The sequence below is a fragment of the Suillus subaureus genome (assembly GCF_016647635.1).
Source record: "Suillus subaureus strain MN1 chromosome Unknown BJ212scaffold_13, whole genome shotgun sequence".
NCBI lineage: Eukaryota > Fungi > Basidiomycota > Agaricomycetes > Boletales > Suillaceae > Suillus > Suillus subaureus.
In genome coordinates, this window is record NW_024538569.1 from 329,571 (window position 1) to 356,564 (window position 26,994).

The 26,994-nt window shown below is 43.6% G+C and overlaps 5 protein-coding genes across 5 annotated transcripts; 3 read left to right on the top strand and 2 right to left on the bottom strand.

Moving 5' to 3' along the window:
• Nucleotides 1-438: 438 nt before the first annotated feature.
• BJ212DRAFT_1241613 (uncharacterized protein) lies at nucleotides 439-873 on the bottom strand (the record flags this gene model as incomplete). The annotated part of the gene is made up of 3 exons (XM_041329601.1): nucleotides 439-485; nucleotides 534-738; nucleotides 817-873. Coding segments are annotated over 3 exons (309 nt in total), but the record flags the coding sequence as incomplete, so codon positions are not given.
• A 3,485-nt stretch (nucleotides 874-4,358) lies between these two features.
• Nucleotides 4,359-6,792, bottom strand: BJ212DRAFT_1299106 (uncharacterized protein; the record flags this gene model as incomplete). The annotated part of the gene is made up of 11 exons (XM_041332798.1): nucleotides 4,359-4,646; nucleotides 4,687-4,784; nucleotides 4,806-5,052; nucleotides 5,103-5,170; nucleotides 5,437-5,505; nucleotides 5,936-5,954; nucleotides 5,994-6,013; nucleotides 6,243-6,323; nucleotides 6,489-6,561; nucleotides 6,596-6,659; nucleotides 6,713-6,792. 11 exons carry the CDS (start codon nucleotides 6,790-6,792, stop codon nucleotides 4,359-4,361), a joined length of 1,107 nt encoding a protein of 368 aa, XP_041193800.1.
• A 7,988-nt stretch (nucleotides 6,793-14,780) lies between these two features.
• Nucleotides 14,781-15,114, top strand: BJ212DRAFT_1480132 (uncharacterized protein; the record flags this gene model as incomplete). Its single annotated transcript, XM_041340016.1, has 3 exons — nucleotides 14,781-14,938; nucleotides 14,994-15,006; nucleotides 15,070-15,114. 3 exons carry the CDS (start codon nucleotides 14,781-14,783, stop codon nucleotides 15,112-15,114), a joined length of 216 nt encoding a protein of 71 aa, XP_041193801.1.
• A 3,723-nt stretch (nucleotides 15,115-18,837) lies between these two features.
• BJ212DRAFT_1299107 (uncharacterized protein) lies at nucleotides 18,838-22,489 on the top strand (the record flags this gene model as incomplete). The annotated part of the gene is made up of 13 exons (XM_041332799.1): nucleotides 18,838-19,189; nucleotides 19,272-19,512; nucleotides 19,560-19,618; nucleotides 19,800-20,203; nucleotides 20,336-20,395; nucleotides 20,452-20,553; nucleotides 20,629-21,017; nucleotides 21,114-21,159; nucleotides 21,404-21,779; nucleotides 21,861-22,124; nucleotides 22,177-22,287; nucleotides 22,323-22,412; nucleotides 22,452-22,489. The coding sequence occupies 13 exons, from the start codon at nucleotides 18,838-18,840 to the stop codon at nucleotides 22,487-22,489; spliced, it is 2,532 nt and encodes an 843-aa protein (XP_041193802.1).
• Nucleotides 22,490-22,802: 313 nt separating this feature from the next.
• Nucleotides 22,803-24,447, top strand: BJ212DRAFT_1299108 (uncharacterized protein; the record flags this gene model as incomplete). The annotated part of the gene is made up of 4 exons (XM_041332800.1): nucleotides 22,803-22,848; nucleotides 23,377-23,483; nucleotides 23,526-24,283; nucleotides 24,360-24,447. The coding sequence occupies 4 exons, from the start codon at nucleotides 22,803-22,805 to the stop codon at nucleotides 24,445-24,447; spliced, it is 999 nt and encodes a 332-aa protein (XP_041193803.1).
• Nucleotides 24,448-26,994: the final 2,547 nt, after the last annotated feature.

Genomic DNA, 26,994 nt, shown 5'->3' on the forward strand with positions numbered 1-26,994 from the left:
ATGGCTGAATATCCGTTCGACATCTACAGATGTTGCTACACAACATGTTAAAAATTTAATATATTACACAATTTCAGACATGTACCAGGTATTGTAAGATAGTCATGAGCCATTTGTGATAATCGCGGGTACATGCTGCGATGCTCATGCCACCAAGCAAGGACATCCAGTACATGCTCTGGATCAGCCGCAAGGTAGGCATCTAGTTCATGATGGAGTTGTAATTTCTTTGGTGCAGTGAGGGTGGGAAGCTCATCAAATATATTGCGAGGTTTATCCTGTGAATAGGTATGAGTAAAAAAAAATAGATTGCTCTTGCTACATACCTTAGCAACTGAATGCTTGGTGTCATCTATCTCCATGCCTCCATCTGGAACATCTAAGTTAGTGTAGTTGAGATCAAACTCATCGCAGACAAGTTGTTCTGCAGTCTTGATCCCACAGGGCCATTCTGAAATATTGAAGTTTATGACGAGGATGCAACACTGTAATTATTGTCAAAAGTAAGTAGTCCTGTCAGGGAGAGCACTTACTCATGGCCACATGATACACATCAGATTTGTCTGTCAATGAATAGTAGCAGTCAAGTGTTTTTTTGCCAAGAGTGAGTGCAGATTGTACAGCACTATTCAGAGATGAGCTGGATTCATGGGCCAAGAGCATTTCATCAATATGGTCAATAGTGGGGATGACAGTAGCAAGGTTGGGTGTGGAGCATGAGAAGAAGGTTGTAGCATCCTTGAAAACCTAGAGTATTAAGTATTGCATGAGCACTGGTCAATGTGGTGAAATCCTGAGTGTACTTACCTGCAAAACCTCCTGCAGGTCAGATGCAATCTTCCACTCCTCTACTGACAACTCAAACTCCCTTAAGTTGTGCTCATGCTTGGCTGTCTGATACTTGATGGCGAAGTTGATTAAGTCATATGTTGAGTTCCACCATGTTGCCACATCATGTGGCATAATCCTAACCGGTCATTGTAACTCTCCTAACAACCCCTTCCATGCTGGCAGCAAGACTGTTGTGGAGTGAACAATTTTAAAGGAAAGTTTATGAAGCTGTTGGAGGGATTAGTAGTGGTGAGTGAAAGGGAGTCGCACTTACCTTGACAAGCGTGATTTTGACCGGTTGCAAGTTTTTCCTTAGGACTTTGCACTCAGACACACCCATCTCCTCCATTTCATTGACCCAGCCATCTATATTGTCATCTATACCTTCATCATCGTCCCCATGCACCTGGTCATCCTCATGTGTTGATGACAGTTCCTCACTCAACTCACCATCCAACTCATCATCATCATTGTCATCTGTTGTCATTCATTTCATCTTCAGCTGTGAGTTGAACTCCTTTAGAATTGACCATGTGACTAAATTCACAATATGTAGAAAACAACAAGTTTGTGTTGGCTCACCACCAAAGGGGGGAAGGAGCTCAGAAAGGAATGTTGTCATTGTGTCATTTGCAGCCGCATTGTCAGCAGTAAGGCTTAACATCTGGTGCACAGGTAGGTGAGTATCCTGCACATTTCATTAAACACTATACTGACCTTGTTATCAATTCCAAATTCACGCAGAACATTAGTGAATGCCTCTGTGAGGACCATGCCTGAATGAGACTGCCACATATCAGTGGCGTGTTACAGTAAGTCCAATCCAATTTTCACCTCCACAACTTCAACAATGTCTAATATCGTCGCAATAGGTATTCCATCATGTTCAAGATGAACTGATAGGGCTATAAAAGCCTTGTGATTGGGCAAACTCCATGCATCAGTGGCAAAGTTGAGTCGCCCATCATGCTCCCTTAACATCATGGCAATTCATTGATGTGTTTGTGCAAATACTAGTTTGACATCCCATGAAATGGTTGACAGGGAAGGTAAATAGTACTCAGGGTGGCCAATCTTCATCAAGGATTGGAAGCCCCAGTCCTTAACGATATCAAATGGATGCGTGCTCTTGCACATCCACTGAACTATCTCTGCCCTGTATTGCTGCTCAACCTCACATCCGGGAGTTTATATAGTGAGTACTTACTTTGTTTCAGTCTTTGTATGCTGCCAGTGGGAGTATGTAATTTTGCCTTTTCCTTTGCGCTTGAACAAAGCTGTTATTGACCCATTTTTTAGGATTCCATTGACAATTGCCTTGCAAGCAATGTCAGAACTCTTGGCATCATCTGCAGCCTTGACTGTTTCATCTCCCCAGCAGGTACGTGCGTGTTTGTGCATATTGCTGGTTGACTTGGCATCCTTTTTGTCTAGGTAGTGCCAGATTCTTTTGCCACATCCTTTTGCAAGACATTTGAACTCATGGTAATGGTGTTTGTTCTCATGTTTGATGGTAGGGAATGGCTCAAAGAATGCATAGATAGATGAGAGCCATTCTTTGCTCAAGTGCTCTGCAAACATGATATTAATCAAACAATAATTTTGTGTACAGGTACTAACTCATTTCAGCCTTGGAATCCTCCTCGGGACACTTGGTCTCAGTTTCAGACTTGTTGGCCTGGGCACTTGTGTTGGAGGACGTTGGTGCAGAAATCTCAACGATGTTGGCATCATGATTAAGTTCCTCCTCATCTTCACTTTGAACAACAATAGAATAGTTCTTGCTTCTAATGGGAGCCTTTTTCAAGATAGATAGCCCTAAGCTTTCTTCAAGTTCAGAGTCACTTGCAGCTGCAATAGGTGCTCATTTGGCCTTGTTGAAGATGAGCTCGTCACCATGACTTCACTTGCATTTGACAGCCTTCCTGACTGACTGAAAGAATTCCTTGGCCTTCTCCATGGGTTTTGGCTGACATTTACTGAACATTGGGAAGGATTTGGCTATTTGAGGTAGTGGGTGATTACTTGAGATTAAGGTTTATGTTTTGTAAGAAAACTATGTATAGTTCTTACATAATTCTGCCAAAGTTTGACATTTGAGGCTTGACCCATGACCCATGGTGTGGGTATCTGGTGTAGGTATGGGTAGAGTGGTGGGTCATGAGACCATAACCCATACCCAACCCACCAACTACCCATACCCATGCTAATGCCTAAATTCACTCCAGGTGTCTGATTATTAGATTTGGATGCTTTGAAGGTATAGGCTCCTTATCAGTAGAAATAGTAAGTATATGCACTATCTCCAAACTGTGGCCTATTGTGAGCTGATCCTGGGCATCAAACACATTTATATATGTACCACTGATGATAAATAAGCAAGGTGGACTATGTATGCAAGGTTAAGATACTGAAATATGTATGTCACAAATGTCAAAAATGCGATTTTGTGTCTTTTTGTTCCTGTAGAAGGACCATGTTGATATTCTGGCACAGCTAAGTGATAGATATACTCTAAATATGCATAGAAATAGACTCCCCGACATCCTGAAGGTCTTGTCCTACAGGAAAAAATTTCACAGGGGGTGAACCACCAGGAGAGGGCAGGTATACTGCATCACAGGGTCTTGTTCTATGGTCCAGGGCTTCTCATACATTGTTCACATTGTTTGGGGATAATTTTTCCAAGTCTGTTCACCTAGAAATAAACACACAGGAACATATTTGTGTATTTGTGTATATATGCTATATCTATTGATGTAGGCCGCTTCAGGGGGTCAAAAAAGATGGGAATATCTTCATATATACTCAAAAACACATTCTAAATACCCTAGAACACCTCCCTATCAAAGGGGCAAAAGTGCGAAAGTGTTCTGTACCCTGGATTGTTTTGAAAGAGTCCTGGAGGAGGAGCAGGCACACAAATAAACAAAAAAAGCGGTCTGTGATATTATATTATACATATATATACTAAACTACTACTTATATATGCATGGGGAGCTATTGTGGTGTGGTGGTGAAGCTGCAGCAAGGTGGGGAGGGTGTGTGAATAATTATAATTGTGGGATGTACCATATTGGGTGATATTTTGGGTGTTGTGGGGTAATTCCCACACTGTGTGGCTGAAAAATGCGGAGTGTGGGAATAATGTAGGGAGGCCTGATATCAGTAGGTGACCAAAATGGGATGTGTTTTTGTGAATTTCCGCTTTTGGAAGCCAAAATTGCGGTCATAAAATATAAATACATCCATCACCAAATGTGGAATGTATCCTGAAATGACAAACAGCTGAATTTCAAAATCCCAAAAATGCGGCTGTGAAAGCCAGGACATACAGCCAAATAAGGACTTGGCAAGTGCCACAGCACTAGGTCAAAAGAGTGAACTGGCAGTTGCCAAGGAAAGTGTATGGTTAAAGTGGTAGTTACCAATATACAAGGTCTAATACTACAGCCAAGGGTGAAGAATCAGCTTTTCGATGGACAGTTGAGAGAGTGGTAAGCATCCACTTGCATATTGAGGTGCCTTCAAAGGTATTCAACAGTATACAGAGAACTGTCCTCCACTTCAGTGGAAGGTATGATGGGGACTTTAGAAGTAAAGTTCCAGGCATTGATGGCAATGGCATTGTAAAAGCCATTCAAGCCAGTGGTTTCAAGTGCCACAACTGGCACTTTGATTAGGCAGGAATCAGAGGTATGCATGCAGCAGTTCAGGATCTGCTTGGAAAGTTGTCTCTGCATCTCAGTTGCCATGGGTGAACAACCATCCCAGATGACAGGTGAATCATATGCAGGCACTAGGACACTAAGATGCTGTTAGCTTAATGCAAGTGATGACTAAGCCTGTACTCACACATTTGCATCTTTCTTCATGGCATCTCAGAGCACAGTGAGTGTTTGGGAGTAGAATTCTCCAGTTGTTACCATCTTTGTGCCCTCCTTTTGGAGAGCCTGTTGCATATCAATACTTACACTGATGGGAAGGAATGCTGCATTTCACTCTCAAAACATGCACTACAACTGCTGCAGCTAGACCTGCATTTCTGCCCAAAGTGATCATCAGGTGCACCAAAGGGCCATGCTTATCCTTGCATTGTTGTGCAAATTTGGAGATCCCTCTATATTTGAATGATTGAGAAGGTTGCAAATTCCATAGGTATGCCTGTTTGATGAGTTGCTCATGGTCCTGCATGGCCCAGGCTGATGTCGCACTGCAATGCTGAGTAAGTACCAGGCAATGATTCTGACAGGATACTTGGATAGACCCACCAAAACAACTTGCAAATTCGACACTTGCCATGATTCATGGGTAATGTCAAATAGTGGAGCAAAATTGGCTACTTGTTATTGATATCAGTCAGGCCTGTGTGCAGGGCAGGGCCTTGGGGAATGCCCTGAACATTTGCAATGAGAGGCATACAGTTGAATTATGTACTAATGCCATGGATCATTTACAAATTATGGAACCCTGATGCATATGTTTGGCTTGAAATTCCGCCCAACATTCTGTGACAGCCAGGACTGGTAATACTCACATAACCAACGTCAAACAGCACCGAACATTTCAGTTGGCAAAGTTAATGTTCTTGGCCATGCCACTCACACCAGTGGTAAGCCATCAATTTAGCCATTTGAAGATGATTGGAATGATAATTTTCCTTGGCAGATTGGCCTGTACATGATCTGTCAGTGGGAAGCTTTCATCACAACATTGACATAGGTCAACATGATTTCTGTTTATACCTGCCCACAAATTTCTTTCATGCTCCAACAAGGTTTGTCATATGTGGCTTGTGCCAGTAATATGGTCTCAGATGCAGCTGGCATTTGTGGACAATGTGTTCCGCACACTGGATGCACAGGGGTGAGGCATGAAAAACTTCTATGTGGAAGTTAACAAGTGTGCTGTCCTGTAAGACATGACTCTTATGCGAGCTATCAAATCACAGATGATAAAGCGCTGATACTCCACCTCCAAGTGATTGACTTTTAAGTAGCATCAAATAATCTGCAGACATGCCAAAATATCGATGCACATAAGATGAAGGCTTGAAGGCAAGTTTCAATGATTGACTTTCTGGTCCATAATGCTCATTACTCACTGTGGAACAGTTCCTGATACTAGGGTGAATTGAAGATTTTCAGGCAATGAATTGCTACCATCACCATTACATTACCGCCTGGAAACTAATGTATAACAACAATGGTGACCATGCTAGCCACTCAGGCAGTGTTGTTTGACACCCCAATACAAATGGACACTGTTAATGAGGCTACAGTGGTGCGGAAAAGTGACATGTGATGGATTCAATCATATGATTTAAAATTTGAGCAGATTTTTTCTGAGGCAATGATAAAACATCAGAAGAACAACCTGTGAATGGGTCATCGATGAAGATGGGCACACACTTAACCCTTCTGATGATGCTGGATCAGAGTTGCACTTGGCTATTTCAAATTTCAAATTCAACCTAACATTCAGGTAATCAGCTGCAGGGAGAGCATAATTCCATGAGTTAAGGGAGCGCATTGCTTACTCTAGGGAAATTTCAAGCTTCTAGAAAACTGCTTGCATTGGACACATTTCTCTCCACACGATAGGACAACATTGGTCACATCTTTTGAGAAGCCTGTCCCAGTCCCAGACTCTCACACCTGTCTTGCCAGACAGGTCAGCCAGGAGACCTGTTTCATAGGCTGAGGGTCTGTTTGTCACAACAATGCCATCCTGTTCTGGTCCAAGTGGGAGATGTGTGACACACATCATCTATGACAACCTGTTGCTGATGACTGATGAGCAGCAGTGCCTTGAACAGATCCCTTGTACTACTAATTAGTTTGTTTAAATGATATTATATGATTTGGGCTATTGAACTCACCAGTGAAACAATGAACCAGTTGGATCTATGGAAGTAGGGTGAAATGTTGCACACATCAGGAGCAAGCTGGCAGAAGGCATGGTGAATTAGGTTTGTGAGTATGACCAGGCCATTGATGCTGACAACTGCATCTAGGTAGAGAGTAGATACCAAGCATTGGCAATTCTTCATAACTAGAGGTCAAGAAAGAGGTGTGAAAGATGTCCATGAGGCATAAGCTGTTGCAAAATTGTGAAGAATTGTGTCAGCACAGAGGTCTTCACTAAGCACAGTGTGCTAACCTGTTGGGGACAATTTTTCCAAGTTAATATAGCTAGAAATTAAAAAAAAAAAGAACCTATTTTGTGTTTTCCCATACATACACTGTACCTATTAATGTAGGGTGCTTCAGGGAGTCAAATAAAGATGGGAATCTATTCATATATGATCATAAACACGTTCTGGCTATCCTAGAATGCTTCAGTGCCAAAGGGGCAAAAGTGCGAAAGTGTTCTATATCCTACCATATGTTGAATGGCCCCTGGAGGAGGAGCAGGCATACAAATGAGCAAAAAAGCGGTCTATTATATTATGTTATACATGTATATACTAAACTACTACTTATATATGAAGGGAGACCTATCATGGTATAGTGGTGAAGCTGCAGTGAGGTGGGAAGGGTGTGGGAATAATTGATATTGTGGAGAGTCCCAAAATGGGTGATATTTTGGGTGTTGTGGGGTAATTATGGTTTATCTGGCTGCAGTCTGAGGGAGATGTTCCACAATGAGTGTGTATTCAGAGATTGCAGCCATGAACCGACTGCACAGAGGCATGCCTGAGAGAGCCAAAGACAAAGATGAGGAAGGTCACTCTGAGCTGCCATTGCCAGATTTCTCAGGCACAAATAACCTTCAGTCTTGAGAACCAAAATGAGGGAGGGAGAGTGGAAAGGAAGGAGGTGGACATGCATGCAATAAGTGATGTAGAGCTACACCATCAAGAAAGAATGACTGAATAGTCATTGGGACAGTGGACACTCAGCACAGCAGTTCACAGAGTTTCATGAGCAATTGTCCAATTCAATGGCAAGGAGTGTCTGTAAACCATAAAATCAAATGAAAGGAGTTGACTTTTCCACTCAGAATGAATATGAAGTAGCCAGTGCCTCATGTGCGGTAGTGTGCATAAGTGAACTTCCTCCACTACTCCCTCCACTACAATGGCTAAATTTTTGGTCAGATGATTTTTATATAGGAAAATGGGGGTATCTACTGAAAGCTGCTCTAGTCCACTAGCGCCAATGTAGCCAACCATATGTACACCATCTTTGTCACTACTTGGCCAGAGAATGGGGAAACCACCATCATCGTACTCAGCCTTCAGAAGTGATTGCAATTGGTCCTGAAGACTTCCAACTGTATTATGTTGGCCAATCCTAATTGCATCCACATCTCAATCGGTCTAGAAGCATTACTTAGTTAGATCTCAACAAGGAGTATAGTGCCCTTACCACTTCCTTGATGGACAGAGTTGAATGCAGGTATTCATGTTTAGCATGTATTCACAAAAGTTGAGATAGCCTGTGAAAAAGTGTCAGGAGGACTGGTGGAGTTTGGACTAGGTTCTCACTCAATGACCAGGTCATAAACTCCCTTAGGCTCCAGGACATCAGTCACAATCTTGGCAATGAGAACAGACAGTGTGACAGGAATGGCATAGGTGAGGCACTGGCCAACTCGAACATGATGACCACTACTGATGCTGTTGTTCTCTGAAGAACTCAAGTCAACTTCACAGTACTGAGGACTAGGAGCTGGTTACTCAGTGATGCCAGACAAGGCTTCTGTGGCTTTCATCATCACATAAAGGCCAGGCACGACACAATCCACATCGCCCTCATATACATCAAATACAGTGCTGTTCAGGTAATGTTTCTGGAGCCATTGCACCACAATGCCAACCCATCCAGTATCTGCACCTACTCCAAGGGCAGGTATACAATCTCAGCTGGAAATTTGTATTTTTACTGCCTGTGCAGCATTATGAGAAGAGGTTATAAACAAGATCTCCATCTCCCCATGCGCACATAAGGACTTTGAAATCATAAGGCAGTAGTTACAAGAGTTGAGTGTCATATCCACATATCCAGATCTCAGATCTGACCCCTATCTCATCTTAGATCCACATCTTATCTCTGATCCTATCCACATCTTATCTCCCTCCAACATCTCATCATTCAATCTGTCCACTTGTCCAGTCCGGTCCACAACTCATCCAAATCCACAACCAGCACTCGTCTCCTTTCAGTAACCCCCTAACTCCAGTATTTCGGTTATCTGTATATCTGTCCTGCTCCCCAATCTGCTACCTATATTTCATTTCTGTTTCATGATTTGTGATCTGTTTCTACTTACCAATAGACTATCCACATGCTTCATACATAGCCTCAGACTCTGCTGATTGATCATTCCATTAGATACCTATAGTATATAACCTCCTGTAACTTTCTGTAGTACCTCAGTTCAAATATCATCTTAGTTCTACTCATTCCTGTCCTCCAGACTTGAGTATCCCTACTCTTGTCACCCTCCAAGACTTAGGATTGATTCCTATAGTCTATTCATATCCACCTCTGTCTCCGACAGTCCATTACCATTAGTTTCTAGTCTGGACTCATCCAGATTAGCCCTACAATACTTATCCCTCATCCAGAAGTCATCCAGATCTGCTACACTACTCATCTGACCTTCCAGATGCATTAGTCTTGCCTTCCTGAAATAAGGGGCAATACTTGGGTAAGGGGCACAGTGCACAAGCTGAGGCCAAAGCCCTTCGGATCCAGTTATCCCTTGAGTACAACCTTAACACCTAGCATCATTAAGAAGACTAGATAATGAACAGACAAGGTGATGCTCATGAGAATGGCTTCTGCAGCTGGATGCACCTTTAACCATGCCAATGGGCGCCCAAAATGCAACATTGATGCCTGGCACACATGCTGCACTAAGTATCTCACAATGTTTGGCTGGAGAAAAAGATGAGTGTGGAAAGACACTTGAGGAATTAATCTTTGTTATGCTCATACTTCAATTAATGTTACCTCTGGAGAGCATGGAAGTTGCTCATGCTTCCAAAGCATTTGAACATTTTTGGCATTTCTCATTGTTCCTGAAGACTATTTTGCCATTTTCCATTTTCCTTTCCCCCTCTATCAACATAAATTGGGCGCCTTGTGATCTACAAACAACCATGTAGCTCCACTGGCATATCCCACAATCTGGACCCACATTCCATCATATTCCCACGCCTTCCAAGCCTACATCTGGACCCCACTTCACATCCAGCTCATTCCCAGATCCCCTTCCACTGTGCTCCACACCTCAGCAGGATCGACTATGCTCCAGATTTACCCCTGAGCTCTGGACCATCGAATCTCCACTGCTAGCCTGATCCATACCCCCCTGTCCCATCCACCCTATGCACACTCCATCCAGCAAGACATCTGAACTTCACCTTGTCTCAGTTTCTGGACTCTATCCACCTTCTCATATCCCAGTCCTGTATCCACCTTGTCTTCTGGATCCCCAGATCTCTGGACCTCTGGATATTAACTCTGGACCTATTCCCACCCTCTGTCCGATATCCTGCACCTATCCTCATTTAGGCATTCTCTGCCTTCTGGCTTTTGGTTACCTCTTCTTCTGTCTTGCTTATTGATCCTTGTACAAGTCCTCATTTCCAAGTTCATTTACTTATGTTCCAACTTACTTACTAATGTGTTTCCACATGCTCATACATAGCCTTGCTCCTTTGCTTACTGATCCCCTCAGATACTGTTCAGTATATAACCCCTGTAGATACTCCTGTAGTTCCTTAGTTTGAATATCAACTTAGACTTGCCCAATCCTCTCTCAGACTTTGGTCCACCTAAGTCTGTCCTACCCATCAGGCCTAGGGATTGATTCCCTAGGCCGGAGCTCTGCCTTTCCAGCACTTACCCTCTTTCCAGACTTAGGTCCAATCCCTGTCTCTCCAACTCTACCTTAGGGTAGTCTACCTCTGTTTGTTTCTACATCAGACTTTGTCTGATGTAGCCCCTATTCCTTCCAGACCTCTGGACCTCCTGTCTCTCATACCTCTGGGCATCCTGTCCTTCGGACGTTCTGCCCTCTGTACCTTCAGACATCCTGTCCTTCGTACCTCCAGACATCCTGTCCTTCTGTCCTTCTGTCCTTCTATCCTCTGTCCTCCTGTCCTCCTGCCCTCCTGTCCTCCTGTCCTCCGGACCTTCAGACCTCCTATCCTTCTATCCTGTTTCCTGTAGAAGTATTACCTTGCAGTGGGAACTCTCTTGTGCACTTCCTGTGTTCCTCCAGAACTCTCCCGCGCTCCTCCGGACATTTCCCACACTCCTCCAGAAGTCCTCTAGCGCTCTCCAGCAGAGTAGCCAGCCTCCAGAAGTCCTCTGGACTTCATCAGACCATCATCGGACCTCATACAAAATGAAGGGCACATACTCAGGTAAGGGGCACAGCGTATGAGCTGAGGCCAAGCCCCTCTGAGTCAGTCTCTCTCTCCTTTGAGCAACATGGTTCTTAACATCCACCATCACTCACACCCCCATGAAAACCAGGGCACACTCAAGCTAAACATATGCTGAGCCAGAGTATTCAAGGATAATTTCCAGTACCTTCAGTGCAAGACAGGGGAATGAATCAAGTGTGGAAAACTTAGCATGTGCTTCTATGACAAGGGGTGTGTGGATGCTGGTGGAGTTACTTGAGAATGGTTTCAGATCCTGGCAGGTCGGGTGTTTGATCCTAATTAAAGGCAGTTATCTGGACTCCTGCTTCTGATGGTAAAAGACCAATCAATAGGCATGTGGATGGTACTACATATGCAAGGCAGTCGGAGGGGGACTCCTTGAGGATGAGAAGTTGATGGCAACAAGGCCTCAAAAATTCTCCACCACTGAAACCTGTAAATGGAGTCAATGGGAATAATCTATAGCACATGTGGTGACTGAGGTCGGGGTGGTGTCAGTACAATGCCACAAGAGAAGTATGACCCTAAAGAGCCATTTGCAATTGGTTTGATAGAATTTTTCAGATTCAAGTTGTTGTCCTCATGTCCTCAGGTTTGATAAGCCACAACAAGGCTGTTACATATATGTCAACCTGAAATTGTGGAATCAGCTTCTCCACATATTTAACAGCATAATCTCATGCAGGGAAGCTTCAAGGTAATAGCAACTGGGAAGTAGAACAAGGTGGCCAGAGAAACCAAGTTGATGGGGATAGATAATTCAATTTGGTTGCCAATGGAATCAAAAAAAATCTGCATGCTTTGTCCCCAAGGTTTTTACCATGCCGTGCACAAGGGAACTCCCTTGTATCATTGCATGATTGCCATGGCATGCATCAAGGGTCCTTTCTAGAATGAGCTATTGTGCTGCAGCAAGAAATAGGTAAGTAGTAACCATATTCAGAGAAGCTTGATATACCCGATTATAATCTTTTACTTTTGAGCATCAGATCAGTTCCGATTCCCTGGGCTCATCTTTCCAAGAAGATGGCACTGGCCTTGTGGAGGTTAGCAGTAAAAAATGCTGTACTCAGAGTGACAAAACCACAAGGATTAACAATTTGGCTTCCCTGTCACTGCATCATGCAGCCAGACAGTCTCATTGTCTGAACCTGTCATGATGCAATTTCCATCCAGCAAGAACAAAGCTGAGTTAACCAATTTAGTATGACCCAATAAGATTCACCAATGGGCTGCCACGTTGCTATAACCTACAGCTGGACAGCATTATCAGTCAAGCCAGATGCAATGTGGAGCTGAGGGGTGAGGATGGCAGTGCTGATACATAGAGATGAGGTGTGCTATGCAAGATGATGCCACCAAAGACTTGGATAATCTGTCATATGCCATTCCGGACTCTCAACTCTAAATCCACTTCTCTGGATATCCGGATCTGAGATCTGGATCTCAAATGATCTGATCTATCTTTATCTCCCTTCCAGAATCCAAACCCTATATCAGTGCCCAACCCCATTTAGACTGCCCCTGTCTCCAGACTCCAGTTAACCATGTTTCCCTGTTGATTATTGATCCATTACATACATTTCATTTCCAGTGTTCATTATTTGTGATCTGTCCTACTTACTAATAGACTCTGCATATGCTTCGTACATAGCCTTTATGTTTGCTGACTGATTCCTATATGTTACCTACAGTATATAAACCTCCTGTAACTCTCAGAAATACTCCAGTTCGAATATCATCTTAGTTCCTGCTCATTCCTGTGTCCTCTGGACTCGAGATAAGTCTCTTGTCATATTCTGAGTCTTAGGATTGCATCCTAGACTACATTTCCAACTCTACCTTAAGGGTAGTCCATCCTCTGTTAGTTTCTAGTCCAGACTTCATCTGGATTAGTCTTATCTGCTTGCCCAGGTGATATCTGGACATCCGTCAGATTTATCTCATGTTTCAGATCCAGACATCCGCTATCCACCCTAGTCAAATCCCAGAAACTCCGGATGACTGTTCTAGCCCCCGGAAATTAAGGGCACATACTCAGGAAAGGGGCACAGTGTATGAGCTGAGGCCAAGCCCTTGTGATCTGACCCCCTTGAGCACGTGACCTTAACATAATCTCTGCATGTCCATTGCAGTGGACAAGGCATCTTCATACCACCCAGTATGACCCTGAAGTTGCAATTACATGTGAGTGCATCATTCTGATGCTCAACAAACATGTACTAACCTTTAACCACTTGGTGATAAGTGAAAGGGCAGGGACTGCGCTGCTCAACACATTGGTAAGGCAGATTATCTTGAGCCAGAAGCACAGTTGCCATAGAACTGTGGCAAGCATCAGTGGAGGAACAATGAGTTGCATCCCATGTTGGACAGTATGAGGGCAAAGTCATTCTGTGGTGCATGAAGGATGTTGGAGCTGAAACAATTGCAAGTGTTTCAGCTAGCATTTGGTTGCATTCCTCACACTCCATTATTCTGGAGTAGTAGCATCAATGTCAGTAAACAAGAGTCCAGAATATTTGAATGATATGTCAGAGTATGTTAGATGTGGAAAGATGGGTCTGTCATAGCCTTGGCAGATGGCTCGAACTATGGTTGCAGTTGATGTTTAACTTGCACTGCCCCTGCATCAGTTACCAATGACTTGGAAAGGCTAACATTCATACCTTCAAGATCATTCACCAATGAACCATTCACTGTCTGTTGCCTGGGTGGCTAGTGATGTTGATGAAACCAAGGGCAGGTTTGGATCACTGGTGCTTGATGATGCATCTACTGCAATCCCAAACAGGTCAGATTGTCAACTTCCTTCTCCTGACTATATGCAAGTTTACTGGCCAGCAATGCAGATGTTCTGTTTGGATTCATCATCCAAGCTGCATCAATGGTTATTCCATACCTCCTCATCAACCTTCACAGAAAGGCATGTCGGTTCTCACAAGTCCTGTATTTGATGCTGCTGCTGCATCTTGCTGAATGCAGATACTAGATCTTCTTCCTATTCATCCTCACTACAACTACCGCTATGAAGATGTCTTTTAGAACAGTTGCTGCACACCTCGAGACCAAATCTGCGCATCCTGCATGGCTTGTCTACTTGTCATGGGGGACATTGTGTATGTTGGCCTTGGAAGGGTTTTGGAGATTGGATTGGACGTTTCCAGAACTCAGTTGACTCTCTTTCCAACTTTCAACATCTAGTTTTGATGCCCAGATATTTTCTCAAAGGTCTCCAAAGGGGAATGGATATCACAGCTTTGCTCCATTGACAAGCCTTCCACATTTCTCTCAAGTTTCTATTCAGTGTGGGGCTCAACAGTTGCATCATCTGTCATGAATGCTTGGAAGATATCTCACTCTTGCATCAGCAGCCGTCGATGCAGTTGTTGACTAGACCATCAATTCTGGACATGTGGTCTTGCTGGGACCTCTTAAGTGCATCACACTTGTGAGTTTGTGTCTCCCATCCATTATTGCCTCTTAAGACGCCACCACATCAAGCTCTGGCACCTCTTCCTCCCATACATGGGAAGCGACTATGAGCACACAGTCCCTTTTGCATGCCTTTGAGCTGCTTTTTTATGTTGACTGTGTCTTGGCCTGGTTTAAATGGGAGCATTCTCATTGCTTGCGTCCTGGTATGAGTCCCACAGCTCCACCTACCACTTCATCTCACATTGAACTTGCAGAGGTTAGGTAAGCTTACCTGGGTTTGCATCATTGCCCTCTCATGCAGTGTGCTAATGAGCAGTGTGGATTCAGAGGTTAGTGCACTGTGCTTAGTGAAGACCTCTGTGCTGATGCAATTTTTCACAATTTTGCGACAGCCAATGCCTCACAGACATCTTTCACACCTCTTTCTTGACCTCTAGTTATGTGAGTGAAAGACTTCTACTTGGAAATTAACAAGTGAGTTTGTCATATGTGGCTCATGCTGGTAATATGGTCTCAGACTCAGCTGTTGACTTCTAAGTAGCATCAAATAATCCGCAGGTGTGCTGCAATATCAATGTGCATAAGATATCTGATGTTCAGAAGAGTAACTGTTATGCTCATAGTTCAATGTTCACAGAGCATTTGACTGCATGGGAGAGAGACCAGCTTGGATGAGGTTGATGGTGCAGAGAACATGTAAGGTAGTATCTACTCATCTGTCAGCCATACTTGAACAATTTCTGAGCATTCATCCCCAGTGCCAGTTTTTTGTGGTTTTCTGGTGCTTGTCTGCTGGTGTATAGGTGTGTATTTGATGGTCTATATTTGTTTGTTCATGTGGTTCGTGCATTTGTTTGTGTCATTTGTCTGTTTGCATCATTTGTTTGTTTGTGTCAGTTCATTCTGGTTTGTTCCTTGTGCTCATTTGTTGTGCTTGCTCTGTGTGCTCATTTGCACTTGCAATTGGTAATGTAGATTTGTTTTCTTTCATTGTTTTTGTATCTAATAAGTTTCTTATTTGTATATGGTACCCATGGGTAATGCCTGCATGGGTGCAGCCTTGCTGACATGTGCTGGGCATGTGTGCTAAGTGCCGGTGGCTGCTGGGATTGGGTAGGGGCAGCAAGCCCTGGCCCAGGCCTGAGCCAAGCCCAAGCCAGGCCCAGGCCCTCCTAAAGGGCCTGGCCTGGTTTTTTTCCAGGCCCAAGCCCTGGCTTTCAGGCCAAGCCGGGCCTGATGCATCACTACTCTTGTGCAAGTAGCTCTTCAGTAGTAGATACATCTCCAGTTAGACATGCATCATGGGCTGTCGTGATAGCCAGGATCTACACAAAGGATGCTTGAATTGCGTTGGAGTAGCACCCCCTAGTCAAGGGGTTGCAGAGGCAGGGGTTCTCTGGAGGTTTCATCAGCAAAACCACCCAGAACCAGAAAGGCCCAGCAGCTCCCAGGAGGACTCCCACACTGCATTGCTGACCTCAGCCTCACAAGTATGACACATCGTCATACATGACATCTGCAACACCACCACTAACCGCTCATGCCTCCTCACTGGCCTCACACCCCTTGCAAGCATCATGTATTGTATTACAAGACACCTACAAGCCTCCAACACCCCTCACAAGGACAGTTGTTGAGACTCACTTCCTCCAGTCTCACTACTGGTGTGCTTAGGCCTAATCTTTACTCCCAGACCCATCTGTCACAGCTGTCTCTCAACCTACAGGTATCTGATTCATATTTGACAAGTGAGCCACCTTAAAATTTAAACATATTCTGATTGTACTATAGGACTTTCTGGTTTGTACAAATGGTGAGAAGCATATGGATACATTTGAATGTGACCCACGTATGTGCACTTCTTTGAACCTTGTTATGTCAATTGTGTACACTGTTCAACATACTACTAGGATTTGAGCTACATTTCAACCGCTCTGCTGTGTGTACGATATTACCAACACGCCAAACGTCAAAGGCGATAATCAGGAGTTTTTCTGTGAGAGTTGCATATGGTACAGTAGTGTCAGTACACATCTTACCATGCTTTGACAGTTTGATCTACATTCTCCACCTGGACGCAACAACTGTGGTGCTACCACCACTCACCATGCTGAAGGGTCTGGAATGAAGAACATGATGAATCATCTCTTTTCTCACTCCTGTACTCCCAAGAGCTATCCTCCTCACCAACACAGGATTCTCCTTGTGGACATCTTTGCCACACGAGGCAAGTATGTTCACTGGTTCACTGATGAGTGTGCTATATAGACCTATTAACCTCAGCTACAGTTGAACAAGTCTCAACCTACCAATGCACCTTCCTCTTCCTTATCCCAGGAATCCCACCCTTTTTGCATGGTGCATGGTGAGGTGCACCCCAATCCACTACTACAGATCTGCCCTACATATCTCAACTTCACACTACCCACCCTCACACCACTCATACATCCCTCCCTATGCAGCAGCAGATTGAACTGACCGATCCCTGGATGATATCACTGTTGGCCACAGAACTTGTTGAATGAATGTGTGTAGGACAAAGCCAAGCTGTGATCTATCAAGCTACTAGTCACACCATGCACACCCAGTGATGCAATACATCAGGCCTCAGGATTGGAAGCCTTATTATATGTAATCAAAGGTAAGTGCAATCACTCGCAAACAAACATTTACTGATTGTTTGCCAGATATGATTACCTGGATGCTTCCAAAGTATCATCTCATGGACAATCATAATGATGGAAGAAGGAGCCCAATGAAGGTCCATCAGTGCTTTGCACCATGTATCAGGTCAAATGCCTGAAGAATAAAAAGTCAACCTGGTATGGTAGAATCTTGGACAATGTCTGGTTGTGCTATTGAAAGATCCAAAGTTTCTCTTGGTACATTGAATCTTGATGTGAAGGGACTGGAGTGGTACTGATGATATGGGACATCGCACACAGCTCCCATAACAACAGATCACTGTCACATATCCCAGAACTACCTGTGCAGCTGCAGCCTTCCCCACCTTCACCATCAATCACTGTTAGGACACCCATGTAGACACGCTGAGCACACTACTCAGGGTGTTAATAAACTACTCGCCATGGCTTCTCCATCTCCCCTCAGGGCTCTCCACAACTTACAAAGGCGTGGTGTGCTGATGCGAGTGAAACTTGAAGTTGTCTGAATATTGGTCTTTGATAACTTACAATCCTGCATAAACACAAAGAAGTAGAGTTCTACGTGCATTGTGCAAACCATATAAGCTCCTTTATGGAGTTTGTCTTCAGTCATATGACATTTTCCTTCACTCAACAGACCAAGCTATGAGTGTCCTCCAGACCATTGTTATTATCAGGGAAGCTGAGGTTGCCATGCCTTCTATCAGTTCAGACCAACCCCTGACTTTAAAAGGAAACTGACGAACTGTCAGTCACAAGCTATATACACAGTCAAACAATGTTATATACATGCATACTCAATGAGTTGAAGTTGCACCACAGTCCAGGTCATCATGCATCATCTGTCAGGCCTTGGAGATGTCTGCAATGGGAAGGGAAATCCATGCAATATTGCCATGTGTTTTCTTGGTAGTACCAACTTTTTATTTGCTTTCATATCACTAATATATTATAGATCACAGGTGATCAACTTTAATGTCTGAAACAGTTTGGACATTAGTTCCCCATGCAGAGGATTGTTTTTCTCTGTGCTGTATTATTGATTATGCATACTTTGCATAGGTGGCAGCCTGTGAACTTCACTGTGGGAACTCAAAACTAAGTGCATGGGCTGCCAAAATTTTGCTCTCTTTGATACCCAGTATGACTAACACTAAAAGCAAAAGAAAAGGGGGTGGGAACAGGGAGTGAGAGGGGGTAAAGGTAAAGTGGCTTACAAAATGCTGAAATATAATCTGACATGATCAGGAGGAATTTACTTCTAATGTACACCTGGACACCCGTCCAATCGAGGTGAAATCCCCAAAGAATGACACTGGGAAGACAATACAGTGTCTGGATGTGCAAGTTGCAAAATGCAAGCTCAGTGTCGCATGGATCAATTTGCTAACAACAACTCACGACCTCAAGGTTGGCAGATACAATGACAGGCCTGAAGTTGAACTTGAGACTAGCAAACTAATCGTGTCATTTAAAACTTCTGGAATACTGTCAATGAAGGACTCCTCAGCCATTCCCATCATCATCAACAAGAGCAGCATTGAGAACAACTTGGTGTTTGCTCCAGGGTTTGATGACCCTGAAGCTGTTCCTCACCTAGAATTGAATGACTACTCAGACATCATTGTGGCTTCTGGCCAACACCACATATCAGCAGTGAAACGCTACTGTGGACTGATTGAGGAAGAAATGGAGTCATACCAGACAAGGCATGGCAAACTTGGCAACCTGAAGACCCTTACGGATGAAGCCATAAATGAGCATAATACCCTTGGTGACCAAATTGCTGAATGTATGGGCCAGTTGGATGGGATGGGCAAATGGGGAGTGATTGTATATGACAAATGTAAGTTTCATTAGTGTACCATTCAGGGAAGACTCGGCCTTTCTACAATGGTACACCATGCTGATACCAAGAGTTCTTATAGCAAAATTACTCACTAAGAGTGATGGGCTTGCAAACCACCTTAGCCGAAACAATGCACTGCACAAATATAAAGAAATACAAGAAGAAGTATTGATCACCATGCTGAAGAGCATTCAACTGACATACCTTGCAAACCCAGATGACATTGGATGGTGGAATACTGCAGTAGCCCTTATTGAAGAGTTGTGGGCTAAAATGGACAAGAATTCACAGCTACAGAAAGTCATGCACAGCCCTAACATGTGCATGATGCTCTTGCACTGTTTGCTTCTGATGGGCCATCACTTAGAACATTGCAGAGAATTTTTGGTAACCTGGCTCTCCAAGTCAATGGGTATTTACATGGGGGTAAGCACACACGCACTGAGACTCTTGTATACTAAGAGGATGTAGGTTTATATCTTCAGAATCTTCAAGCTCAATGGCTTGCTGTGGAAGCTTTGTTCCAGAGATGCATTCCCTGACTATGCACATGTTTGCAAACTGGTCAACAAGGCTAATGAAGACAGCGAGGATGGATGAAATGCAGTAGCAGCACTGCAAGATCTGCATGTATTGCTTGAGAAGAGTACCCCTAACCATGGGGGTGGGTATTTATGGGCAGGGGTAATGGACGATCTTGACTGGCATGCAAAGACTGCTTTTGAAGAGAGGAAGAAAGTCATGCAGAAGATGACTCCAAAGTATATTACTAGGCTGAGCACTTATCGTCAGAACGTGTTAAAAACCCTGGAGAAAGCATGGTTAAGGACTGGGAGGGGGGCAGGGGAATTGAATGAGATTGATTGGCACCTCGACCACAGCATGGTGCAAGTTCTGCTATCCCTCACTGCACTGGATGGTGATACATATACACCTGAGCCACTCCTGAGTGCCTGGCTCCTTGATTACATTTGGGATGAGTTGGCTGCTGTGGAGAACGGTATTGCAGAAGTGAGTCAAACAACACTGTGCTAAGAAAAGATGATCATTTGAAGCTTGCAGATCTGTTATTGGTTTGAGCCTTTGCTTGATTATTGGCACTTCCTTCACCCCAAGGACCATGTGATGAATAATTGGTCACAGGTGATGATACACAATATAGAGAAAGATTGTTGCATTGAACAGAAGGAGGTGTCGATGGATGTGAGTGGGCAAATGAGTCACACATTGCAGACACTTACCATGCAATGCCTATGCAGGTGTGCTGCCTTATCTGGCAATTCAGGGACACTTTAGTACTGCATCTGCACAACCAAGCAATCACTGCAATAAACACAATTCCAGAGAGGCCAACCAACAAGGTAAAGCTCCTGGAGAGCCTGCCTGAAGGGGACATGGCAGATGTTTGAATGCTCCTAGATTTGATGTCAAAGAAGCACTGCCAAGCTTCGAGAGACATGTCAGAGGAGGCAGTTGCAGGCACTATGGCAATTCACATGACAGCATGGGACTGGAACACTGTGAAACTTGAAAATTTTGGAAGAGACCAAGCCCCCTTCGTGCAGGTGATCATCCTGGAGAGAAAGATCACAGGCAAGTATCAATCACAGCTACTCTCTGACCCCATCATAGCTTCATTTCAGAAAACATTGGAAACCACACTTACTGGAAGTGCCAGAAAAATCCAAACAATGGGCGATGATGATAAATTAGTCCCAGTGCAGGAGTGGACCTGGTGGGATGAGCTTGCACTCCCTGGGAAGACAGTGGATGCGCATACGATGAAAAACAGCATGCAAGGCACAGATATGAAGGTAGAACAACAGTGAGTCCAACAGCTGCTTGTCCTTGAGGAGCAAGATAGATTGGTGATAAACAAGATGGTAATGTATGTCACTTCCATGCCTTGCACAAAGGCCAGCTTGTTGTCGCAGGATGTTGTTGATGGATTGATTGCACTACTAAAGGTGAGTCCACATTACAAGCAATGTTATGACACACTGTCCTCATACATGTTACAGGCACTTGAGCTTAACAGTAGTAGACTTCACATGCAGGCAGCAGATGGTAATTCCACATTGATATTTCACAAGTCTTAAGTCAAAAGCCTCAGCATCATGCTCCCTGATGGTCTCAAAGACAAATACATGTTGGCAAGTTCATGCTACACAATTAATTAGCAAGCAAAAACATGCTGAATACTCTTATCAGAGCACACATTCCATGACAGAGGACATTACTGAAGAACTGGTAAAGGTCATGCTTGCCAGTGCTGAGGTCAGGGCCGAAATTCCTAGCATGCAGCAACTTCATTCTGTCATCACAGGCAAGACTAAGGCTAACGTCTCACAGGATGGGCCTGACCCACAAACATCTGGCATGGAACCAGTGGAGCAGGCCCATGCCAGTTCTAGTGACCCCTTGCAGTCGCATGCCAAACCAAAGCCTCAACCAGTCCCACACAGATCACTTCTTGCTGCTGAAAAACTGTCTTCAATGACACCATTCAAGGAGACAGCTGTATCTTTGTCCAATGACATGGATGTTATTGCAGATGTTCCCAATATTCCTTGTCTGCCTGCAGCAGGTAAGCATTGTTGTCCTTGTGACCTTTCTGACTGCGCTAACATGACAAACTTGTCTGCCTATCATATCTCACTTTCAATAGATGATGGTATTAGCAGCAACACCTTTGCCACATCCTCTGATGATGGCTCAGCACTAATTGCGCAAGGCATGAGCTTGGGGGACCATGGCTGGTATCAACCCACCCCATCACAACACAGCAGCAATGACAGGGCTAATGATATGTACATCTGGGACCAGAACACAGATCATAAGGCCTCATGGAAACCAAGCTTGCCACCACTTTGCCCTCTCCCTTCAGATGCAGTGCCTCCTCCAATTGATACTGACCAGCTTCATCAAAGTGGTATTTTCATGTTATTCCAGTCCTGGCATTGCATGTTTACCTGACTATTTAGGTCATGTCCTCACTGCTGCTCATCCACATGGCCGCCCAGTTGCAGCATTGTCCAATGTTATTATGACTGTCACCACTGCTTCATCTTCAAAACGCCCCTGTAAGACTACCAGTAAGTCTTTTTCTATTGTGATCCTTTAAATCTAGCATATCTGATGATCCTAGTGACAATGGCAACTCACACTTGGAAGAAGAAATCTCAGGGCATGCCTACTCATAGAAATGGTGAAGAGGAATGTGCATTTCTTCCAGGGATTTGAATGATTGTCTTTGAAGGTTATATTGGTGATGGTGGCAGTGGTGGGCTTGTTTAGATTTAATTATACAAAGAAGTTTGTAGCTCGGACATTTTCTGCTACTGAAAGGGAATGTGGGTTTTGATTTTAGCGGTAGATTCATCCAATTTATACTATTGCTTCCCTGTTTATATAAAAGGAAGGTTGCGAAAACCGGTTCACATGATCACAACAAAAACAAACAAACAAACTCCCCCTTGAGCTCTTCTCTCAATGTGCTATTCCTTGCTCATTCAATTGTTTTTTAAGTCCTGATTCAATCATTGTGTTGCATACAAGTTAACCTGAGCTCCGCAATTTTGGCAACCAGCAGGAGGCTTTATTACATAAAATGACAACACTGGCTGCTATTATTTCTGGAAAATCTCATGTAATCAGTAAGTAGATCACAGCTCTTTGCATCCCAGCATTTGCCGGTTGACTTGGAAATGTCACATGATTTCACACACAAGATTTTGGACAGCTTTGTCATGGCAAGGGATGAAATGGTCCCCTTGCCACAACCAAATTTCCAGTGGCTGAAATAAAGTTTTTTGCTTACCATAAGCAAATGGATCAGATTTCTCCATCACACACCTCTTGGGACTGGTGCTTGCCACTGCTACGATAATATCCCTAACCTTCAAGTTAAATGCCAATGTTTGACTAACTCAATCATTAATGATTGCTTTCTGCTTTCTGTCGAACGTCAATGTTTGAACAAAGTCACCCCGGTATTTGCTCTGCATCAAACATCAACGTTTGAACAATGTCACCCCTGTATCTGTTCTGCATCAAACATTAACATTTGATGCCATTAATTTATGGTCACCCCACAGCTGGAACCCAGGATTAGAAAACCATGTTGTTCTTGTAAGTCATAATCCTGCATCTAATGTTTCTAGTAGGCTAACTTTACATCCTAGCTCTCAATGGTGTCATGCCAGTTGATGGATTTTGGAGGCCTGAGGAAATACCACCTTTCACAGGCCAGAAGAAAGGAAGGCATACTTTTGTAGTAGCGTCTGATAGGGTGTGACAGGAAATCACTGGCATTGTGAAAGAAATCAATTAGCTGAAGGAAAAACATCACTCCAGCAAGACATTCAAGTATCAATCAGGCAACATTCAAGCATTTTTCGATCACTCAGACTATAAGAGTGACGCCTCAAGCAACTCAGACTTCACACCTGCTTTCCTCAACTTGCAACTGCTGGGATACCTGCTTCTTGTGTCTTCATGGGCCCCAAACACATTATCCAATGTTCCAGCAGCTCGCAAGTGGATTCAGCAGTCCAAAAAATTTCCTGAAGGGCTTCCCTTGCCTTCTGCTCTTCATGAGCTGTGCAAGGTGGTTTTGACAGTCCCTAAAGACATCCTCAGTCCCCTACTTCCTACTGATGAAATGCCAGTATCCAAACTATGGAACTTCAAGATGGCTTTGGTCCAGCTCATCTCTGGCCAACCATTATCATTTTTCCAGACTGCTTTTCCCATTAATTCTGTGGACACAACAGCCCCAATACCCCCAAAAGATTTCATGGACATTATGATGGTAGCTTTTGGTCAGGCCCTTCTCGATGGAAAGCAGTCAATACATGATCTGTTCTCCCAAGGGAAGCTCTTACCTCTCTGGATGATCAAATTCTGGCAGGAGTTACATCATGTGCGCGCCATCAGAGACAAGTGGCTTCAAGCCAACAAGTGGTTAGGTTCTAGAATGTTTGGAGATGGGCTACAAACATTCAGAAGTGCCCGTATCCAGCTAGACTGTCTCTCATGGAACAAACTAATCATGGGCTCAGCTGCATCTGGTCTGCAAATGACCCTCAAGTTAATGCATCTCTTATCTTCTGAATGGTTGTCTGATACCATTGTTAACATGATGGTTGAATCCCTCATGGTACAGTTACAAGGTACAGACTCCAACGTTGCCCTCGCTGATACAAGTTTCGGCCACACAATTCAAACTGCTGCAGACAGGTCTAATCATGTGAACAATCACCTACCATTGAAGCAGCTCTCAGCAATGGAAAAAGTTGTCTCTATACACTGGTGTATCTCTCAACACATCTGCATTTCATTGCATTTCAAATTGACTACACTGACAAGTCTTTTCACTATGGTACCCATAATTTTTCTGTGCAATTGCGCCACTCAAGCTGACCACACAACAGGTGATTCCCTCAGTTTGAAATGCAAACTGGTCACATATACACACAGCAATGAAGACAGACACCAACCATGTAAGGCGCTCGCTCATATGTATGTATCGAAACAGTGACAAGATTGTGTGCAATGTCCCACCACTCAAGAAGAGCTGTCTATAATCACAATCAAGAACCACTGTGACCATGGGATGCAGAATACATGCCATCATACCTTAGTGTTTTTGAAGGACACTAATGGACCAGTACTAGTGACAGTGCTATGCCGCAGAGTGTGCTCTCACACAAAGTGAAAGTATGATACCATTGAAGGATCTTTCTTTGCAGTAGCTTGTAATGCAACTGAGCTTCCCTCCCAAAACTCCGAGTCAAGTTAGAAATTCAAACTGGTATTGAGGGCATCTCGGAATTGTTAACTCCAGGTGTTGAAAGTAGAGTGTGCCCAAAATCAAAAGTCTTGGGCCCAGAAGATAACATGTCCAGTACCACCTTTGCATATGGACATACCTGTGGAATGTGATGAGTTTGGTTCTGATCGAGAGGAAGGTCTGCATACATTTGCAATCTCTCTGATAACAGCATCAAAGATCCTGAGAGGTTTTCTTGCACAAGCCATTGTTTCAGTGTCTTGAGTCAAATTCCTCAATGAAATGACTTTGCTTTTGCCTTTGTGCATTGTGAAGGAAAGTAAGATGATGAGAAGGGTCCTACATCTTTTATACAAAAATAACAGGCCACAAGGCAAATATTTGTTGCACTGTTGAGATATCAGATTCAGCAGATCAGTGAAAGAATCTCATCATCCAATAATTGTCCATCTGTTACAACCATGTATGCCCCTATTCATTTCCCCTTCCTTACTGTGTATTATGTCACAAGCCGCATGATGCTGCCACTAGACTTATCTCTGACTCATACCTTGTATTACATCATAATCACTGTTGCCATTGCTAGATGACCTATTCTTGCTATCACTTACACATTCCTTATTTCTGACTCATTCCATTCTCATGCCTGCCCTAAAGCACAGTAGTTCACTATAAATAGTCCTCCTGTACGCTTTAGTTCTTTACTTTAATCTTACTAGGTTTTACCTGGAATACCCTTCACTTGAGACCTCCAATCTCTTGTCATCTGAATCATACTTTAAGTTAGAAGCACTCCTTCTGACTTAGCTTACATCGACCACTTGACTTATCGTCTTGCATAGAATCTCAACAGAGGTCCTGACTCTTATTGAGTTGTCTGTTGTTAGAACTATCCTAGTTTGTAACACCATTGACTCATAGTACTCCAAGAGTCCTGATCAGGATTGAAGGACCAAGATCAGTCCTATGCAAAGCAGAATATCTCATCAGTCAGGCCCTGACTGTTATCCAAGGTATATACCAGTAGTTAGTTGCTGTTCAAATAAACAGAATACAAATCAAGGTGATGTGTACTAGATAAAACAAATGCAAAATCAGAGCAACATGTGAGTCATTACATAACTTTGTGGTACCAATTAGAACATCAAAAAGCTTACACTATGCACAGCCATCACTGGGAATGCAAGGGAATGTGCGCAGAGATGAAACCCCATGACATCCAGAAGCCTCAAGGGCTCTCTAAGTAGTAAGAATGCCTGTGGAAGAAGAGTGCCTTCAATTGCAAGAGAAGTTGAAGAACCCATCAATGTAAGCTGCGGAGTATCAATGATTAATGCTCAAGATAAGAAAACCTACATGATATGATGACCTGTACCTGGTTGATAACGAGAACAGCATCACCAGTACTGAAAATGGGCATTGCTTCAAAATATGCCTTGATCGTCATCCAAAGGGTGTGCACATCTTCACAAGTTCTGGGTTAACCCAGCAAATATTTCATATACATACTATACTTACTGAATTATGACATGTCATGACATGCTGCTTCTTCATATCACCTGTCTCGCATTTTCTTTGTTGGAATCCAAGTCAGCTGCAGTTAGCGTGGCAGTGGCCTTCTTCTCACTGGCCTTCAGAATACCAGACTTTGAAGCTGAGTGTGATGTCAGCCGCTTGTGTTTTGTCATGGTTTGGAGCAAGTCGTGTCATACAAAAACAAGATGCATGTAAGTCATGTGTATCATCGTCCAACTTGATTCACAACTCCAAGATCAACAGATCCCCCATCTGCTGGCAGCTCCATCGATGATCAATGAGGATTTTGTTGTACTAACATTCACTCAAAACACATCATTTGCATCATTCTTAATTCTCACTCTTTTCCTCATCACAGTCACACCCACTGAACACGACCTATGCATAATCAACATTGTCAACCCTTTCTACATGGCCACTGCACCCTCTTAATTACTTCCAAACCTCCAAGCGGCCTCCAACATCTTCACTT